Here is an 18,113-nt window from a genome sequence, read left to right as displayed (position 1 = left end):
GAAAAATAGAAAAAAAAAACTGCATAAGCATTATTCCAAAGATTTCATTCCTTTATTCTAGAGCAGATACTTACATGCCGTGAAAAGTTACCGTGATGCTGCAGTGTTAATATAACAAAAAAAGCCAGACGTACAGTACCATCAACCAGCACTGAAACACCGACAGCAAGTGCGTTTCATAATCACCGGCGTTGGATTTACATTAACCCCTCGTATTTCTTGGAAATAAAAGCACCGGGAAATGCAATTTAAGAAATTCCGTAACCCGCTTAGTTACCAACTTTTTTACGGCTTCTACATTTACATACTTACTAGATCTACATTTGAATCCAGACCTAATTCGCCACACACCACTCGACCATTTCAAATCAATTTTCTAAATTAAATTCAATCTCAGAACCGCAATTCTAAAACTTAACATCAAAATGTCTGACTAGTTAAAACACCATAACAACATGCAAAGTCTGGTGTGCTCCATATGGGATTTAAAATGTTCAATGAGATGATTAAAAAGTCATTGGCCCGCAGCGCGAAGCCCTATTGATAGTCGTCGCTGTTTGCAATGTTGAGCGGGGTTCTGCCATCGTACATGGTGGGTGCTTGCAAAATGATACCAAGAGTTCCCACCAAGCAGGCGAGCGTGAAGATCCACAGGAATAGTCTGTCCAAAACCATTGCAACATATTTCCAGTCTTCTTCAACCTAGAATAAAAGTAATGAAAGACGCTCTTAAAAAAAGCAAGACATCAATACATTGCCTTAAAGTGCTTTCGTTAAAATCGAAAATTCAGAACAAAACACATAAAGTTATTATTTTTACTTTTTATTTATTTTTTTCAGAAGCCTTCTTACTTTGAATAATCCCAATTATTTTACCATTTTACCTTGGCAAGTAAATCTCATTAATTCATACTTGACTTTTTCAAATAATTAGAAATTTAGTTTACGCTATGCTGCTGATCCTCAGACTTCAAGTGATCTGCGATGAACTTCACTCCCTGCAGGGCACGCTGCACGGGCCACGGGTACTTCAGTAAAGCCGCGTCCGAATCTTCAAGCAGAGGATCACTGGGGTTACCGGGCAAGTTATCGTAGGTATCGGCAGTGTAAGGACTTTTGGCACTAACGCCGTTTACAGCGCCCACGGGTACCTGGATATTACATTTGGTAAAAAAATTGAGTCTGTTTTTAATCACACTCCCTCAACGCATTGCTTTAATAACCACACTTTAATTGACCTCTACTCACGCGGGTCTGTCAATTTAACCAACGTAGACGCATGGGAATAAAGAAAAAAATCATCCCACCCAAAAACTACATCTTTCTTATGTGCATTTTTTTACCTACTAGAGGTTTTAAAATACTTTCCTTTCAACAACATTCTTTCATTGCACAGCGTTTGCAGAACTTGCTACCCATTTCTGTAAAGTAAACTTAGTGAAACAAATACCTTTGCCCCCTTGTCCGTATCTAGTTTTGGCCTTCTCATCAGCAGCAGACGAGGCAAGATGGACAGGAACACTTTCTTCACCCAAGGAGACATTTTGTGAGTGGCAGGGGACCGGAAGTGGACGTTCAGAACCATCACTGTCACTATGATACTTAACGACACAAGGATCATCGTAAAAAGCAGATACTTCCCGATTAGTGGGATCACCAGAGACGTCGGGGGAATCAAGTCTGCCAACAGCAAGAAGAACACAGTCAAAGACAGCAAAATGGAAATACAAAGTGTGATTTTCTCTCCACTGTGTGATGGCAGATAAAATGTTAACACTGTGAGGAATGATATGGCCACACAGGGTATAATTAGATTGACAGTATAGAAAAGAGTCTTCCTGCGAATTGTGATGTTATATGTGATGGTAGGATATGGTTCAGGACAACAAGGGTAATATTTTGTATTCCTTGAAAACGGCACGTCCATCAGGTCCCACTCCACACTCCTGGAGTACGCAGACACGTCGACTCCGTTCTCAATCCGGATGTCGTCCTGGATATCCGGATGCTCTCTGTGTTTTAAATCCACTTGGAATCCGTCGTATGTCCAAGATCCGAACTTCATATGACAATTCTGTTCGTCAAATGGGAAGAACTCTACATTGATCGGACAGTAGCTTTTATAGATTGCAGGTGGTTCCCATTTGACTCTCCCATAATGGTAAACTGTCGCTTTGGTCATAATTGTAATTTGGTAGTTGCCATCCGCACTGAAAAGGAAGAAGACAATAATGAAAGATGACTGTTCATATTTTGCCGAGAACATGACACCATTCCCTGTTTGAAATCAGACCACATTAAGAAAAAGGGAAATAAAACGATGATTTTGAAAAGAAAGATAAGTGCAACAATGAGCTAAGTGCCTACCTTATGCTAAAAATCAATAGTACTATAAACATCCACGTGTTATTTCTAAGACAAGGTTTATGGTGAGGAGAAGATAAAAGGTGAAAAAAAAACTCACTTGTTGTAGAGCACAATATCGGGTTTCCAAATATCACCAACTGGAACAAATAATTTTTTAACTCCTCCGTATTCTATAGGCTTCCAGAGCAGGCTAGTGTCGTTCCATTCCTGATAACGTTGTAAAACTAATGATATAATTTCACTCATTAAATGTGTTAGTTGCGCAAATTACCAGCGAGTACATTCAACAGCGCAATGAGGGAAACCTACCGTCATCAACCACATTCCAGGAGTAATCGCCGTACACCTATCACAAGCAGAAACAAAAACCAAAAAAAAAAAAAAAAAAAAAGCGTTTACTTCACTCACTTGTTATACAGAACAATATCTGGAAGCCATATGTGTTTTGCAGGCACCATAAGCTTGTCTATTCCCCCGTATTTCCTGTAGTCCCAGGTGAGTTGTTTGTCTACCCATTCCTGTTAGCAGCAAAGTTAGTAAAACGCAAAGATTATTACCGGCATGCTCTGATTCAGTGGTGCAGTGCTCTTATTAGCCTTTTAATGACACAATGTGCACACATCTACAAGTTGTAACATGCCTCCTTTATGCCACATGCAAAAAAGGTTTATTAAATGTATTGGTATTGTGCATTAAAATGCGCATATATCTCTTGTATAATCTGGTGTTGGACATTAATCATCTTACAAATATCAATGAAAATGAAAAAATGCTGGAATAAATCAAAATTCAGGTTCATGTTGAGTTTTCAAGTAACTATGTGAATAAGTTAAAACAAAAAACAAACACAAACAAGCAAACAAACAAACAAGCCATCAGAACAATATAGGAGAAAGTGGGGTAAGGCTTCATTCACATGCAATGTCTATTTTCTAAATTCTATTTTCTATTCGCGGTATGTCTTATGATCACGGTCTGTGCCCTGAATATCCCGCGGCGTAATTACTGGCAGCGCGAGCCAGTTACTATAAGTTACTATAGGTAACTGGCTCGCGCTGCCAGTAATTACGCCGCGGGATATTCAGGGCACAGACCGTGATCATAAGATAGCGCGAATAGAAAATAGATTTTTAGAAAATAGACATTCCATGTGAACGAAGCCTAAGTCCAAACGTGGATATATTGGAACAGCCTTTTTCATTTCTGCAGGCCCTAGGCAAAACGCCTACGCCATATGACATCCTCTATCTCCCCAGACAAGGCACGCAAAGGCATTATTTTGATTTTTTACGAGGAAAGATTCTGCTGTCTTTAAATTTTCATGAAAATGTTGTCACGACGGACTGATAGGCAGAGATACTGAGAGTTACTGTCTTAGTCATATTATTCGATCTTTTTATGATAAAGATGTGATGCGTTTTTGCGACCTTCTCACCAAATTTTAAGAATTCGATTGGCCAGATTTCGTCAAATGTGGAGTAAATTTGAACATTTCGGCGGGATAAATTGGAACTAATTAAAAGCATGTGACAAAAGTAGAGCCACAGTTTCCTGAGAAATATCAGATGTATTGGAGCACTGCTCCAGATGAAATGGAAAGTGTTTAGAGATGGCCACTTTCCTGTACGAGGTGTACTCTAGCTGTTTTGGTTACAGGTATTTATGAAAAATTTGTGTGGGTGGTAGAAGGTCATATTTGCATGTCCTTTTACTTCTCATTCAGGAGAGAGAACATTTAAGCCCACGGGCTACCTCTTACGATAAACAATTAATACAAAACATTCATACTGCTTGATAACGCTATTGGTGATTTCCATTGAGTGATACAGCGTACATATCAATAAATCTGTTATAATGAGCCTGCACCCAGATAATTGCCGGTGACAAGGGTTAAAAAGGGCCCCTTGATGCTGGGCAATGTAGAAAAAAGCATACTCGAACAGTGATAAACACCATTGACAGACCAGGCAAATTTCAACAGAAATACGAGGGAAAACCCATTATTATACGGAAATGACTCAGATCTGGAAGATTTATGGATTATGTTTGTGATGCATCTTGGAAAACAAGAATTTTACGGGGAAAAAAATAATATATTTGTCTGTTCAGCGTTTCAGTAGACAATGTCTTAACCAGGAAATGTTTTGTTTCGACCCTTGTAGATGCGTTCTTATCAATGGACAACTTTAACTACGGATTGTTGAAGAACGTCTGGGGTCGTATGAAATTATTTCTAAAGATATTAGTTCAAACTTTTGCTACCAGGTGTTGAAACCTAATATACCACTTGGGTAGATTGAAACACTAGGCTATTAGTTTTAAATGCCAATATCGTGGCCTCAGTGTAGCCTGTGCCTAGATGTGGTTAGTGTTACTTTGCTTTTCATAGAACTCTCATTTCTCTCAGGATGAATATATGAATTTAGAAATGAAAAGACAGAAGCTGAAATTAGTTCCAACGTATTCTCTCTCTTCTATGTCATTTACCTAGATTAGAATTGACAGAATCTGGTGAGACTGACTACAGGCTTTAAGTCATGAACTGACTGTAAAAAGCATTCAAATTTTAAAAAAATCTTTCCTGTTACATTAATTGACAATGATGAGTATGCTAGATTCTGATCACCGTACCTTAACACATGCGTATCAACGTATGTGAAAGACAAGTAATAATATGAATATTGTTTATCATTCAAAAGTGACAATTACAGCGAACACAAATAAAGAAAAAGGAATACATGCATTATCACTATAAAATATATAAAAGCAAATGAACAGAATCAACCTAGATTAAAAAGGCTATAAAAACAAGTTGATTACGAACTTTACTGGAACTCAAATAACTGTTACGAACTGAATGCTCCATGCGAATAGAATAAATACACTTTTATACAATTTGTAAAAGCAAGAGATCTTTTTGAAGTCAAGAAAAAAATGCGAATGTTTAATATTGTGAAAAAATAACTCTGGTTTTAATAACTTAGTTTCATACTCACGTGCAGCAACCAAACGTTCACTGTCATTATTTGGTTCTTTTCATCCTAACAATCATGAAAGAGAACGATGATCACAGTTGAATGTTGTCTTTTGTTTCACTAATTAAACATTACATTTCATAATTCAAAATCAATAACTGTAAGGCAGAATTATGTTTTCATCTTTTTAATTCTTGTGAGAAGCTGATTTATATGCACTTTAGCGGACAAGAATGTTTCATCAAGATTGAGGTGGAAAAGTTCAAAACGTCTCCGTCTTGATTACCGACGCCGTATTACCGACGGCGTCTCGTGTTCAGTTGATGTGAACGGTCGGCATAGCTCTGATCCTTACACTTCATTAACGTACAGGGGAAAAATCAATCTCCTTGATTTCTTACAGCCAAAACACATAATTGTAAATAATGGATCATGGGATCACCTCATACGATCCACAATCATCGGGAGAATCCAATTTGGTGGCAATTTATTGAAGAAATTCCAATCGCCTCCCTTTCTGAGAAGAGTCATCATGTAAATGTAAATCAAGTCTGTTAGGATAAGGAAACTCATTACTCGAATCATCTTGAATACTCCAGAGACAACCTGCACTGGTCTAAATCCCAAATAAAAATATTTTCGGACAGGGATAACAAAATGCCTGGATGTTTTGAATTAATGATGCATTTTAGTTATATGCGGATTTTTGAGCTAGTCTTTTGAGCACTTTGCAGAAAATATTGTAGTGCGCCCATGTGCATGTATAACAAAATTTGTAAATATTCTTGACATTTATTGCTAGTATGATACGTACCACATCTATGAGCTGAGTTAACTTCAATCCCAATTTGACCGTCAGTTTGTCCGTGTTGTTGCCTACTGGACGGATGAGTTTATTGTACTTTCGTTTTCTGAACAAATCATCGTACAGCCTACGGGCATCGGGGTTGCCTTCCAGTTCTGGAAAATTTCATTTTCATAAGGTGACCAGATGCTCTTCATTATTTATTATAACCAAATAAAGAGGTAAATCATAATGAAAATTGAAATAGCCTAAGATATCCTGAAACGTGACGACATACCAGACTTTCTGACCTCCAGAAAATCTTTTCGCCGAAAATATTATTTTAGAAAGCAATTCGACTGAACAGAAAGACAACCAAAGATACATGTGGATAAATTCTGCCAGCCATTATTTGTTGTCGCATCGCACTCGTTAGTCTGCCATTATTCCTGACCCACACTCCTCTGAATCTCGTGAATTTTCTGTTCATTTTACGATAAGTTGCAAGACTTTCAGCTACATGTATCTCGAATGGTTTTCATTGATTAAATTTTATTCTAAGAGATCACTACGTTTCTAGATTTAAATCAAGCAATTATAGACAGTTGTCATTCACTCACGTGAAGTATATTATTGCTGCTGTAACACCAAATAATTCTAATTCCCTATTACTATTTTCGTACAAGGATTGGAAATATTTGCCCAAAGCCTGGATACGTTCAATATATATTAGTTAATCTATCCATTCATTATGCCATTGGTACATTTTGCGGTTGCTGTGGTAAAAAGGCCTTGCATTATGATTACTTCTATTTTAAACAGGTTAAAACATTGCGATCAGAAGAGCGCTACACACGGGAGGTTCGGGAATTAACTTACAATTGTACGTGAGGGTACAAACACAATTAACCAGGAAGTGTCAATTTCCATTTAGAAGACACAATCCTAGTTTTCCCAGCCGGCCATCTATCAATCGCTTGTCCGGGATGGCAGAAAAGCTGAAGAATAGATTTGTGGACCTTCCGATTTAAGTAGGAGTATATCATGGTATACTGAATTTTCGACATCATACGTCTCAGTGACAGTACTTAATATACATATAAATGCAACTAGATGTACGACAAGTAAACTCAATAAAGAAGAAAAGAAATGCAAGCAATCACTTTATCCTTATGGTTAGCGAGAGTGAAATACACGATTGATGCGCAATAGACAGATAATTACAAAAAAGAAGACTTTTAGTCTCTGTCTTTACTTATACAGTGAAGAATGACATCAAAACGCCCAAATATTCGTCAATCAGATTAAAAAGTACAGCATATTTAAATACCCCGAGTAACGCTTTGCTGAACTTTGCAGATTGAGAATTCAGCGATGCTTTCGGTATCTGCAATGCTTTCAGTATATTGCGAAGACGTTCAGGAACCACTGGCAGCGAAGTGAGACTAGTAGGGCTGCTGACATACAGGCACTAATCATACAGGCTATCATGTATGCTTTAGATAGAACATGACCAATTTATCATAATGACAACCTTAGATATTTTGCTATGTAGTGATTTGATCTTTAGAAAATTAGGTAAAAGAATTTTTATCAAGTGGAGACTTCTTTACAAAGAAGTGCACAAAAAAGGGGCGACTGGTGCATTAACCTTACTGAAATGTTATCTGAACAGCCGTAAAAATCGGCTCTGCTTGCTCATAACGGATTGATATGAACCTGATTATTCCTGAACTAAAAACTTTTAAGTGGACAACCAGTATTTTTCTTAAAGTAGACGCTTTTGACATTGTGAACACTTTCGTTTTATAATGTATTTAAAAATAATACACGACCATCACACGTCTGCCTTGTTATAAGATGTTAAAAGTAAGTTAAAGGTTGCCAAACTGTTGTGTAACATGTTGATCATATATTGGGGCCAACGCTCAGCAAACACAGAGTGTTATTATAACGTTACCATAACGTTTATAAATACAACAACAACCAAAAAAAAAAAACGTGATGCTAACGTTATTTTAACGTTATCATAACGTTTATACAACCAAAAAACGTGATGCTTACGTTATAATAACGTTCTGTGTTTGCTGGCTGGCTTAATTTCCCGAAAAAAGCAACAAATGCGAATCGGAGCATCTGTTGCCTATACCAAATCATTATACAAATAGCTGCCATTAAATATTCAGTTCCTTTTATGGCAATTGGTCAAAAGATAATATTGACTTGGGCATACATAAGTGTTAATTCACATTTAACTTACAGTAACGTATTAGACAGGTGTGAGATATAACGATAAAGCAATCACTTCCAATTCACTGGATGAAAAAGAACGGAGACGAAGAAGTTACGCTACAGTGATAACTTGATATCTTTGGGAACTGAGGTCACCCTAACAGACATGCAAACATATTGTCTAACTATCTTTTATACAATACCAGCATGTGCTTTCTACATGAAGCAGATCGTATATACGATGAGACGTCTTGAACCATTGGCTACCAACCCTAGGCCAACGGACGGTTTGTTTTTTGGAACAGATATGCATGGATTCCAAGTTTTATCTAGATAGGTACAGACATTCAGGGTTGCGTGTGCCGCTCAAAGAAAGAGAAGAAACAGCTGCATACTAGTTCCCGAAACTAAAAATACTATAGAAAGTATCACTTGTGTCCTTAAGTTACCATTGCAGTTTTTTTTTATTTATTTACGAACGAAAATATCTGGTTTCGAGAGTCTTTTAAAAAACAAAACAAACAAACAAACAAAAAAAAAATTAAGATGCCACATCTTTTGGCTTCTTCCTGTGTATTTTGCATTTTTTTTAAATCTTGTATTCTTGACACGATGTAATAAAAACCGAATAGAAGTTTTGTTTACTGAACTTAAGTCTCTTGAGTCTTCTTACAGAGTGGGCAGGTGAAACTGTCTGGAAATTGGGAGCTCTTAGCCATGCCGTATGAATACTAACTACAACATACTAGTATTGCCAAGTGAAGATTTTTTTACCGGCCCACGAGGGCCAGGTGTACAGCACTTTTTGCCTCATTTGCTACTCTTCATTGGTAGAGTACATATATAAACCACCTGAGAAACAGGATATATATATTGGCCTGATTATATTCAGATGGAGGAAGGAGGGGTAAGGGTTCCCTAAAATTATATAGGCGGTTCCGCAATTAAAAACAAAACTTCTTCTGAAACATTTGTAATCCCACTGTTCACTGACTGTTTATCAGGCTCATAGAACGCAATAACGAAGACGAGGGCTGAAAACCAGGAGCCTAAAGGGGAAAAGACTTCAGGATGTGAGAAGCATGCTTTTTCTGTCTCGAAGTTACGATATTGATGACGTCCCATCGAGAACGGCTAAGTATGTGGTAACCATGGTAACGGACATGATCACTGAATAGTACAGAAAATGATGGGCACGTTCGCTCTCCAGATATCGAACGGCATGTGATTTGATTTCAACCAATGACGCCGCCAATATCAGACAAGGCGAATTTCTGGCAAACGTGAAAAGCCTCCTATTGATTACGTTTATCATGCACTTGTTATAGCTGAATCGCCTCTTTATTGAAATGTTACTTTTTTAGGAACATGTAACAATTTTGTCAATTTTCGAAGTTAATTTCTGTATTATACCAGTCAAATACTAAGCGATCCTTTATCTGGAAAAGCCAACATTATGAAGAGATTGGATTGATTTACTTCTGTGCCACTTTGATCGTCTATCCATTATGAAATTAGTCATTTAATCGACTGCAATAATAACCTAAAAAGCGAATACTTTCAGATACGTGTTTACGTCAGGATGGTGGAACTGTTTCATTTTACGGTATAATAAAAAAACCCACCCGGACAATCCCTTGCCGGACACTTCTACCCGGACAGCCTCTCCACCGTACAATTCAACCTCAGGGCACTTTATTTGTAAAAAAAAATTATATTGGCTTTTTTTAATCGTTCAAATTTACGTTCGTTAAGGCTATTCATACTGTGACCTACAGTGGTAAATGTCTGTGTGAATAAATCGATTTTCATGTGACGTTTAAATTTGATTTTTGTGTACTTTTTCAAATAAGGCTGACAAGAAAGCGATTTTCTCAAGTGTGTTAAACTGGCAATAGTGGTAGTATCAGAAATATGAAGATCAAGGCCATCAAATCAATCATTTTGTTTTCTAAGAAAGTCTGTCCTGTAAAAATTAAAGTATCAGCACGTTCTCCGTAATTTACCTTTTGGGATTAAAAGAACCATTGATCTTTCTCTTACTTTTCTCTCCCCAAGATGTTTAAGATGTCCCTTTGTGTTAACTTATTAACTGTGACAGCACTGTGAATTTGGCATTGGTCTTAAAGAGAGTATCGTTTTATTTAATACGCGTATTAGTAAGCCGTTAATTCTACCTACGGGCCATTACAGTCGGATCATTAGCAGGGAACAGGACGTGCACGCTCCATTAAACATAAATCAATACTAACAGGATAGGGACTCAGCTGGCTGCTTTCTATCGATATTTCTTGACACCTTTCACAGATATTAATTCGAGTTAATCACAATTAAAAAACTGGGTAAACATTTATTAGAGACAGCTGCTGGAACAAGAAACGTTTCACTGGCATTTTCGATGCTTTACTTGTGACAAAGCGCATAAACTGAAATACGTTAAAAAGTGGTCTATCTTTGAAAATGACAGAGAATTTAAATGCAATACGTTAAAATGTGGTCCATCTCCGAAAGTGACAGAGAATACTTATAGTAATATTAGGTATCTCTTTCAAATATAGATTTTTATCTTTGCCACAACGCGGAATCTTCAACTATCACATACTCAACAGTGCACTGAAAAAGCACGCCGCAGATTAATTGTGGCCACCGTTGAGAATAAGTACCCTAATATACAGCTGTTGTTATGTAGCTAAACTGTGGTGCAGTCCATGCCTGCTATTATTCTCTTTGTAATTTACTAATTCCCAATGTTTACCCGCATTAGGCAGTGATAACAACTATTGCAATACGTTCCGTAGGCAATAAACCGATACCTTACGTTCCTTTGGGCCTTACTATAAGCATCCTTAAAACGAATGGATTTAATCCTCCTGTTGTATGGATTCATGATGCATCATGTATTTTAAGTGCGATTAAAACATTTCAGATAAACCCCAAAGCTGCATAAAACACACAGGCTTATTATCAATATCAATATCATCACACAACGAGTTAGAGACACGAATTAATGGACTTTGAGATAGAAAGCAATTGAAGCCCCCTGCCTCCTCGTTTCGAGATAGTTGTGGTGCACTATTCAGCTTTTTGCCTAAAATATTTACTTTCTCAGTACAGCCATAAACAAATGGGTAAAATTGCTGGTAGAAATAGAAATAATGATGAATCTAATGAACCGAAACAAAAGGAATAACTCCATTGATAGATTGAATGAAGACTGAAAACCTCCAGCGTGATGAATGCCATTATCATGATTATGCAACTGAAAGAGAAACACTGTTATTCTTCCTTCAGGCCTAAGTCAGTTCATTACAATCAAAGGAGATGCTGACATTGATTTGTCGTAGGCGCCCTTACAAGATCAGAAAAGAGAACAAGTTGATATTGAAAACAATGTGTATATAAAACGATAGAATGGTACTAGAAAAGGCTTGGCTTCTCACCTTGAAAGTAAATAACCCCAACCAACAAAGTCAGCAGCAAATGCACCTGATTCATCGTCAGTTGTTTTGTAGCACGTGTAAAATTCTTTGTTTTTTCTAGCGGCTGATATTTCTTGTCCAAGTATCACATCCCTCTACTTGGTCAGTTGATATCATTATATACATATGGTGTCTTTACAGTATGTCGAAGTATCTCTCCTCGTCGAGCGCTATTTCGAATATCTTCTTCCCCGTGGAGTGAACCGTCTATGTGCGAAGAGGCATTGAAGCATTTGGTTCCGTTAATCAACACATTTTCATATCCGTAATCATTTACTAAAGCTGCATTCAGAAGCCTCCAACTTAGTTGTGAGCGTTACTTTTAGCCCGCTATCCAGAGGTAAAAAATATATCCTCTGTTTCGATGAAGCCGACACCTTTAAGTAGTTTGCGCTGGTGTTCTCTGTATATTTATCTATTTTCGTTCACCTAGGCTTTAACCGCTGAGATGCGTGCAGCATATGTTAAGGTCATAAAAAGGTTTGGAATTCGTTCAGGCCGGCGTTCTCACAATCTAATAGACAATCTTCGCAAAAAGGATCGCACTGGACTCAGCAAACGGCGGAATGTCCAACTTCTTGACTTGAATAACGTAGTTTCTTGACTGATCAATAGCTTTTGCAATCTCAGGACTCTGGTCCAAAATAAATTGAAATGAATAGAGTTCGATTGAAATCCAACCTAGTTTTAGCTTCCGTGGAAGGCCTATAATTGATAGTTTGACAAAGTCGACAAGGAAACGGGAAGCCCGACTTTAAAAGGACAGTATTGATGTCGTATACTTTACTGACAATATTTTGATTTTGCCGTATCGGATATTTATAGGGACATATCAGCAAGATGACGAATATTAGGCATTAAAGAAAGAATAGACCTTAGTGCGAAAAAGAAGACGAAAAAAGCTCACGTAGCTTATCATAATGTGGCGAAGAAACTTTATTTTAGGTAATCTTTTAAGATTAAAATTTAAAGTTCCACGTGTGATCTCAAAATACAAATAGAAGAATAAATATTAACCCTGTTATGTCGGTTAGAAAAAAAAAAAAAAGATACAAACGTCAAAAGTGAGAAAGTATTTAAAGATGCAAAACAAAACGGATGTACTTTGTTTAGGAACAATGTACTTTAACCTAAAACTTGAGAATTTTACTATTCGGCTGTCCCATATAGCAAGACTTTAAAAAAAGGACAGGATAAGCTAAAAATTAGCATAGGCCTATTTATCTATTTAGGACAAAAATGTCCAGTCCGTCCCTGTTTTGTGCGTGTGATTATTGTTTGTCATTGCAAAAAAAAAAAAAAAAAAAAAAAAAAAAAAAAAAATAGCAAAGCTTCTTTTAAACATTATTTGTCGTTTTCAAGTTTTTCAATATTGAGGAAAAAAGTAAGAAACTTATTTTGTAAATTCTCGCGTGGAGACTTCTTTCCCTGTCCCGGGAAGACAGCACAAGTCGAGGCAGAATTTCGTGTAAAAGAACAATACTGGGTACTCAGATTATTCTGCAACACTAATCTAAATACACATATTTCTTCTCTTAGTTTGCCATTCAAGACACTTCACATCGCCAAGTTTCAGTTGCTCAACACCATAAAACTGAAATCGTCGTGCGGAAACATAGGCTACACATTAAATTTGGGACATTTGTTTGGTTTAATTTGCCGTGTGTCATTTCATCCGTATTTTGACATTCAGTTTATCTAAAATCGATAGTTTAGAAATGCATTCTCTCTATTTCAAAATGCTTTTTTCTATTAAATTGATGGCGTTGTGCGATGCATATATTTTCTAGAACTGTTTACATACCAGCCTCGCCTGTACATGTATCCCATTTAAATAAGTCACTGTTTAACCAATTTCTAAATTCTGAAGTGATCGATTTTGCGAAAGTGGTTATTGATTGAGCTTATATCTTATGTTGTGTCAAGCTCCGTCTAAGTAAATTACTGCATGGTATCTGAACTTTTTAATCTATTTTCCCTTCGTCACACCATACGTAGAGATAACTGTATGTTTGTGTTAGGAATACCACCTATCTTCAAACTATCAAAACAACGTAGCCTACAATATAGTCTTGGAAGTTTCTCCATTCATAGGTCAATAACACAATCTCATCTAACACAGTCGAAACCTGGGCGTTTCATGCACACGGTTTACGCCAATTATAATCTTATATGATCAATTGACCTATGAATTCTAACGTTGCTTCAATGAAAAATCAGAGTAAACAGGACTTTTCATTAACGGATACACCTAAAAACTACCTGCCTACGAACCATCTTAGGAAGAGACTCCCTTTCAGGCCTACGCAATGCGGTTACGTGTTCGGTTTTTTTTTATTGAAAAGTACATGGTTGCTGTAAAACCATCGAAGCAATTTTTTTTACAAATAAATGTAGCAGAGGCGTTATCAATAACATTCTATTAGGCCTACCCATTTGATTAATAGCATAAATAGCTCCACATACTATTTTGCAAATGTAGCAGAGGCGATATCAATAACGTTTCTTTGCCCATTTGATTAATAAATAGCTCCGCTTACAATTTTGCAAATAATTTTAACGGTACACCCTAAGGTTTCTTATACACTACATAAATAACTATTGTCACTTTATGGAGAGGCGGGGTAGGCCTATGTGGCGATTTTATGAAATTCGTTTTAAAATAACGTGTAACCTTTTTGCGTTGTGGTAGACTCATGTGGCAGTTTAAAGTCGTTTTATCTTGTTTTTTAATATTAATTTACCCGGTTTGTTAACCAATCATAGTGAGAGATCGACAATCGAGATCGAGCGTGAACCGCTCGCCTTTTATACAGAACGTAGCTTGTCTTGCGAATGTAGTGCCCTCTGTAAGTAAATAAAAGATACGTCAGTCGAACTCGATCGTTTCAAGAAAATTTAAGGTAGTTCTCTCATATTAGCTTTTTTTGCGATCTGCGCAGATTTCGCGCATGAGTAGTTTTTTGCGATAGCGGCTAATGATAAACATATAACATGCAATAAAATACGTAATTCACCCTTTTAAGAAATCAGTATGAAATCTTTGATGTTATTTTGGTCGAAGCGCTACGAATATGTCAACAATGCGTTGCGTATCTGTGAACGCTTGGTCTTTTACGACGTAAAGTACCCACTTGCGACTTTGTTTACAAATGCCGCAATGTAAGAAATTACGTGAAGAAGGGACAGAAAAGAACGTTTTAGTAAGGCTTGTATAGCAGTGACAAGATCGTATCTCACGGAAAATAATCATAATTGATTGCATTTTGACCACAATGTGTATTGTGGTGATTTATCACATGGTTACGATGTGTGCAACAAGACATTGCCTTCTTCAGCATTGGTTTCCGATCACCCAGGGCCAAGTTACCGTGATTTGTATGCTGAAAACAATTCTCTTCTTTCACAATAAGTTAAAATAATTAGACTCATGGCGTTTTGTTGTTGATTTAAGTATGTTATTGAACAATATGACCTGCAAACAGTGCGATTTTCAGCTCTCCAGAAAAGATGCAACCGGTGTGCACCCGCCTGGCGTGTTGCGACGTCATTCTTGTAATGGTTTTGTTAAAGTGCAAATGGACAAAACCATAAAACATACAACAGAGGACCAAGGGTTTTTATGCAGATACATGTAATACTTTTTTGATGCTAGGAAAATAAACAGTATATTTTAGAAGATAAAGTGTACTTTATTCCAACTTTATCCTAATTTACCCAATCATAACCAAGAGACTTTAGTTTGTAAATTTATTACTTCACAGAAATTATTCAGCCCATAATGCATTAAAAGATAGTCTTGAGTTACAAAATTTAGTTAATTTTTGCAATGATGAAAGTGAAGAAAATCCTTTTTTCTGATTTATTATTTTATCCCAGTCAATTGACTAAATCCTGTGTGAAACCTTTACCAAATTCTGTAGAAAACCTTGTTTGTAAAAAAATAATTTCTCCATGTGTAGGAAAAAAATTAAGCTGTCAGAGTTAACATATCAGAATTTGTAATTAATTTTCAAAGAGAAGGTCTAGATGGTCTTTATTTTCTTCTCAGTGAAATCAATCCAAACACAAAAAACCACGAGTAACAAAATGCATAAAAGTAATAAAAAAATTGTATGATTTTTTTAATTTTAAAATTAATATGCATATTTATATGCTGTTGATATGTATTTGATTGCATGTTGTAAACATAATATGAAACAGAAATAAACTGATAATCAAAGATTTCTGTAGATGAGTATTTTTGTCACCATCTTCCATATATAGAAAAGAAATATGACTAACTTACCATAGTAAGAAATTGATACATTGTTAATATACAAAGGAAACAATTTATCCAGCTATCTTACCATAAAGTGCATATTTTAGTACTGAGTAAGAAAAATAAAGAAACAAAAGAAATAAAAATAAAAAGGAATAAGAAAATAAGTCACATGAGATTGATATAATTATGCTTTTGGTCAATTTGCCTAGCCTATGAAAAATAATATGATTAAAATTAAAATAAAAAATGATATTGAAACATAATGAATTATCACAAAAAATTTAAGGCACACATTTTTTAAAAATGGCCCAGCCAGATTTTGACCCAGGAAGATCCCTGTTATTTGATTTTTTATTTCATCCCATTCAATTAACAAAATTCTGTGTTCAACCTTTAGCAAATTCTACATAATACCTAGTTTATAATAATAATTTCTTCATGTTTAGGGGGAAAATCAAGATGTCGTGGTTAATATATCAGCATTTGCACATGTCATTTCAAAGAGGTCTAGATGGTCTTTATTGTCTTCTATATGTAAAATTAATCTAAACACAAAAAAGAGTAATAGAATGTATAAAGTAATAAGAAAAATGCATGTAGGATGTCTTTAATGCCTAAATTTTAAAAATGTATGTATATTTATTATATATATTTATTTGATTTCATGTTGTAAATATAATATGAAATCGAAATAAACTGATAACCAAAAGATGTCTTTAGACGAATATTCTAACTTTTTTGCCACCTAGTTTCCAAAGCACGTTTGTCAAGAAATATGGCTACATGTAACGTACCAGTAGTAAGAAATTGATACATTGTTTAAACAATGTATATTAAAATATACAAAGCAAACAATCTATCCAGCTATCTCAATGTTAAAAATGTATAAAACAGTAAGAAAAAAGGAATAGGAAGATAAAAGTCACAAGAGATTGATACATGTGCTTGTGGGTCCAGCCTATGAAAAATCCAATATGGCGGCATTCCATAAGGCATACTGAAATCCAACTGATACTTTCAACATATTAATATCTATTTATTATGAATGGGATAAGCAAACTTTATGAAATTTGGTTAGCTGATGCAGAGAAGTATAAATATAATTTTCATGGAAGCAAAATAAATGTATGAGTTAAAAAACCCACGATACAAAACACATTTATTAAATTTGCTTGGAAATTTCCATTGATTCCTATGTAAATTTGATAAAAATCGATGTTCAAGCAGCCCTGGCTCAAAAACAAGCATGGTGTGGTACATATTTTTTTGTAAATTTCTTTGAGGTCTACCAAGATCTATAACATATCCACATAAAATTAAAATCGCTAGGGCAGAATTTTTTATTTCTGCATTTTTCAGCAAAATTAAGGGCATTTTGGCAAAATCCCCATATAACGCAATGTAATAAACGTAGCGTTTTTCGGGACGCCACCTCTCGAAAACGAGCGTGGTGACCCCCAATTTTTTTTTCATATTTTTTACTCATATGGTAAGAAGATTTTGTCTTACAATTTTAATCAAAATCGCTAGGGCAGAAATATGAAATCTGAAATATGAGAGAGCGTCCTTAATACCGGTACGTATACGTCATGTTTTGGTCTTTGTCACGCTCGAGCGTGGTCTTTGTCACAGGGCAATATATAAAGAATTATTTTACAAATAAGTCTAAATATCTTATTCTTTGTAATTTTTAACTATGCATGCCGTTCTTGCTAATGTTTTATGCCGGTGTATTTTGCAAAGATTTAGTTTTGTAACAAGGTGTCTTTGTTATAGTAACGATAAAATCGCTGATGTTTGTCGTGACTTATGTAAATTGTATCATATGAAAGCATATCAGTCAGTACAGTGGATATATATATTTGCCTGTAACATCGATCGATACCTGAAAAGATTCGTGCATGCATGATCCATAACATGTACTGTACTGTATGTACTGGTACCTGTACGCCATTAGGCTTTCATTATGCCTTTTCTAAAAAAAAGTGCTTCGTCACCAATGCAATATGTGA

At 35.8% G+C, this 18,113-nt stretch overlaps 1 protein-coding gene across 2 annotated transcripts; it reads right to left on the bottom strand.

The window, feature by feature from the left end:
* Positions 1-28: 28 nt before the first annotated feature.
* LOC106177584 (acetylcholine receptor subunit alpha-like 1) lies at positions 29-12,470 on the bottom strand. Of its 2 annotated transcripts, none has more exons than XM_087000232.1 (7): positions 11,799-12,470; positions 6,157-6,302; positions 5,364-5,408; positions 2,776-2,885; positions 1,451-2,210; positions 948-1,151; positions 29-702 (listed from the first exon to the last, which is right to left on the bottom strand). In XM_087000232.1, the coding sequence occupies exons 1-7, from the start codon at positions 11,851-11,853 to the stop codon at positions 538-540; spliced, it is 1,485 nt and encodes a 494-aa protein (XP_086856358.1). In that variant the 5' UTR covers positions 11,854-12,470; the 3' UTR covers positions 29-537. The 2 variants fall into 2 exon arrangements, with proteins under 2 accessions (XP_086856358.1, XP_013415864.1); XM_013560410.2 differs by lacking the exon at positions 2,776-2,885 and adding an exon at positions 2,465-2,574 and having other exon boundaries at positions 11,799-12,460.
* Between the last annotated feature and the right edge of the window lie 5,643 nt (positions 12,471-18,113).

This window comes from Lingula anatina, chromosome 1, assembly GCF_051362555.1.
Source record: "Lingula anatina isolate TDL-2025a chromosome 1, LinAna3.0, whole genome shotgun sequence".
NCBI lineage: Eukaryota > Metazoa > Brachiopoda > Lingulata > Lingulida > Lingulidae > Lingula > Lingula anatina.
This window is presented reverse-complemented; position numbering and strand designations above follow the sequence as displayed.

Excerpts from the sequence above, each read along its gene's own strand:
- LOC106177584 (XM_087000232.1), bottom strand. The coding sequence starts at position 11,853 with ATGAATCAGGTGCATTTGCTGCTGACTTTGTTGGTTGGGGTTATTTAC. Across the intron at positions 2,886-5,363 it reads TGAACGTTTGGTTGCTGCAC|GAATGGGTAGACAAACAACT; the intron begins GTGAGTATGAAA and ends TGCTGCTAACAG. Across the intron at positions 1,152-1,450 it reads ATACGGACAAGGGGGCAAAG|GTACCCGTGGGCGCTGTAAA; the intron begins GTATTTGTTTCA and ends TGTAATATCCAG.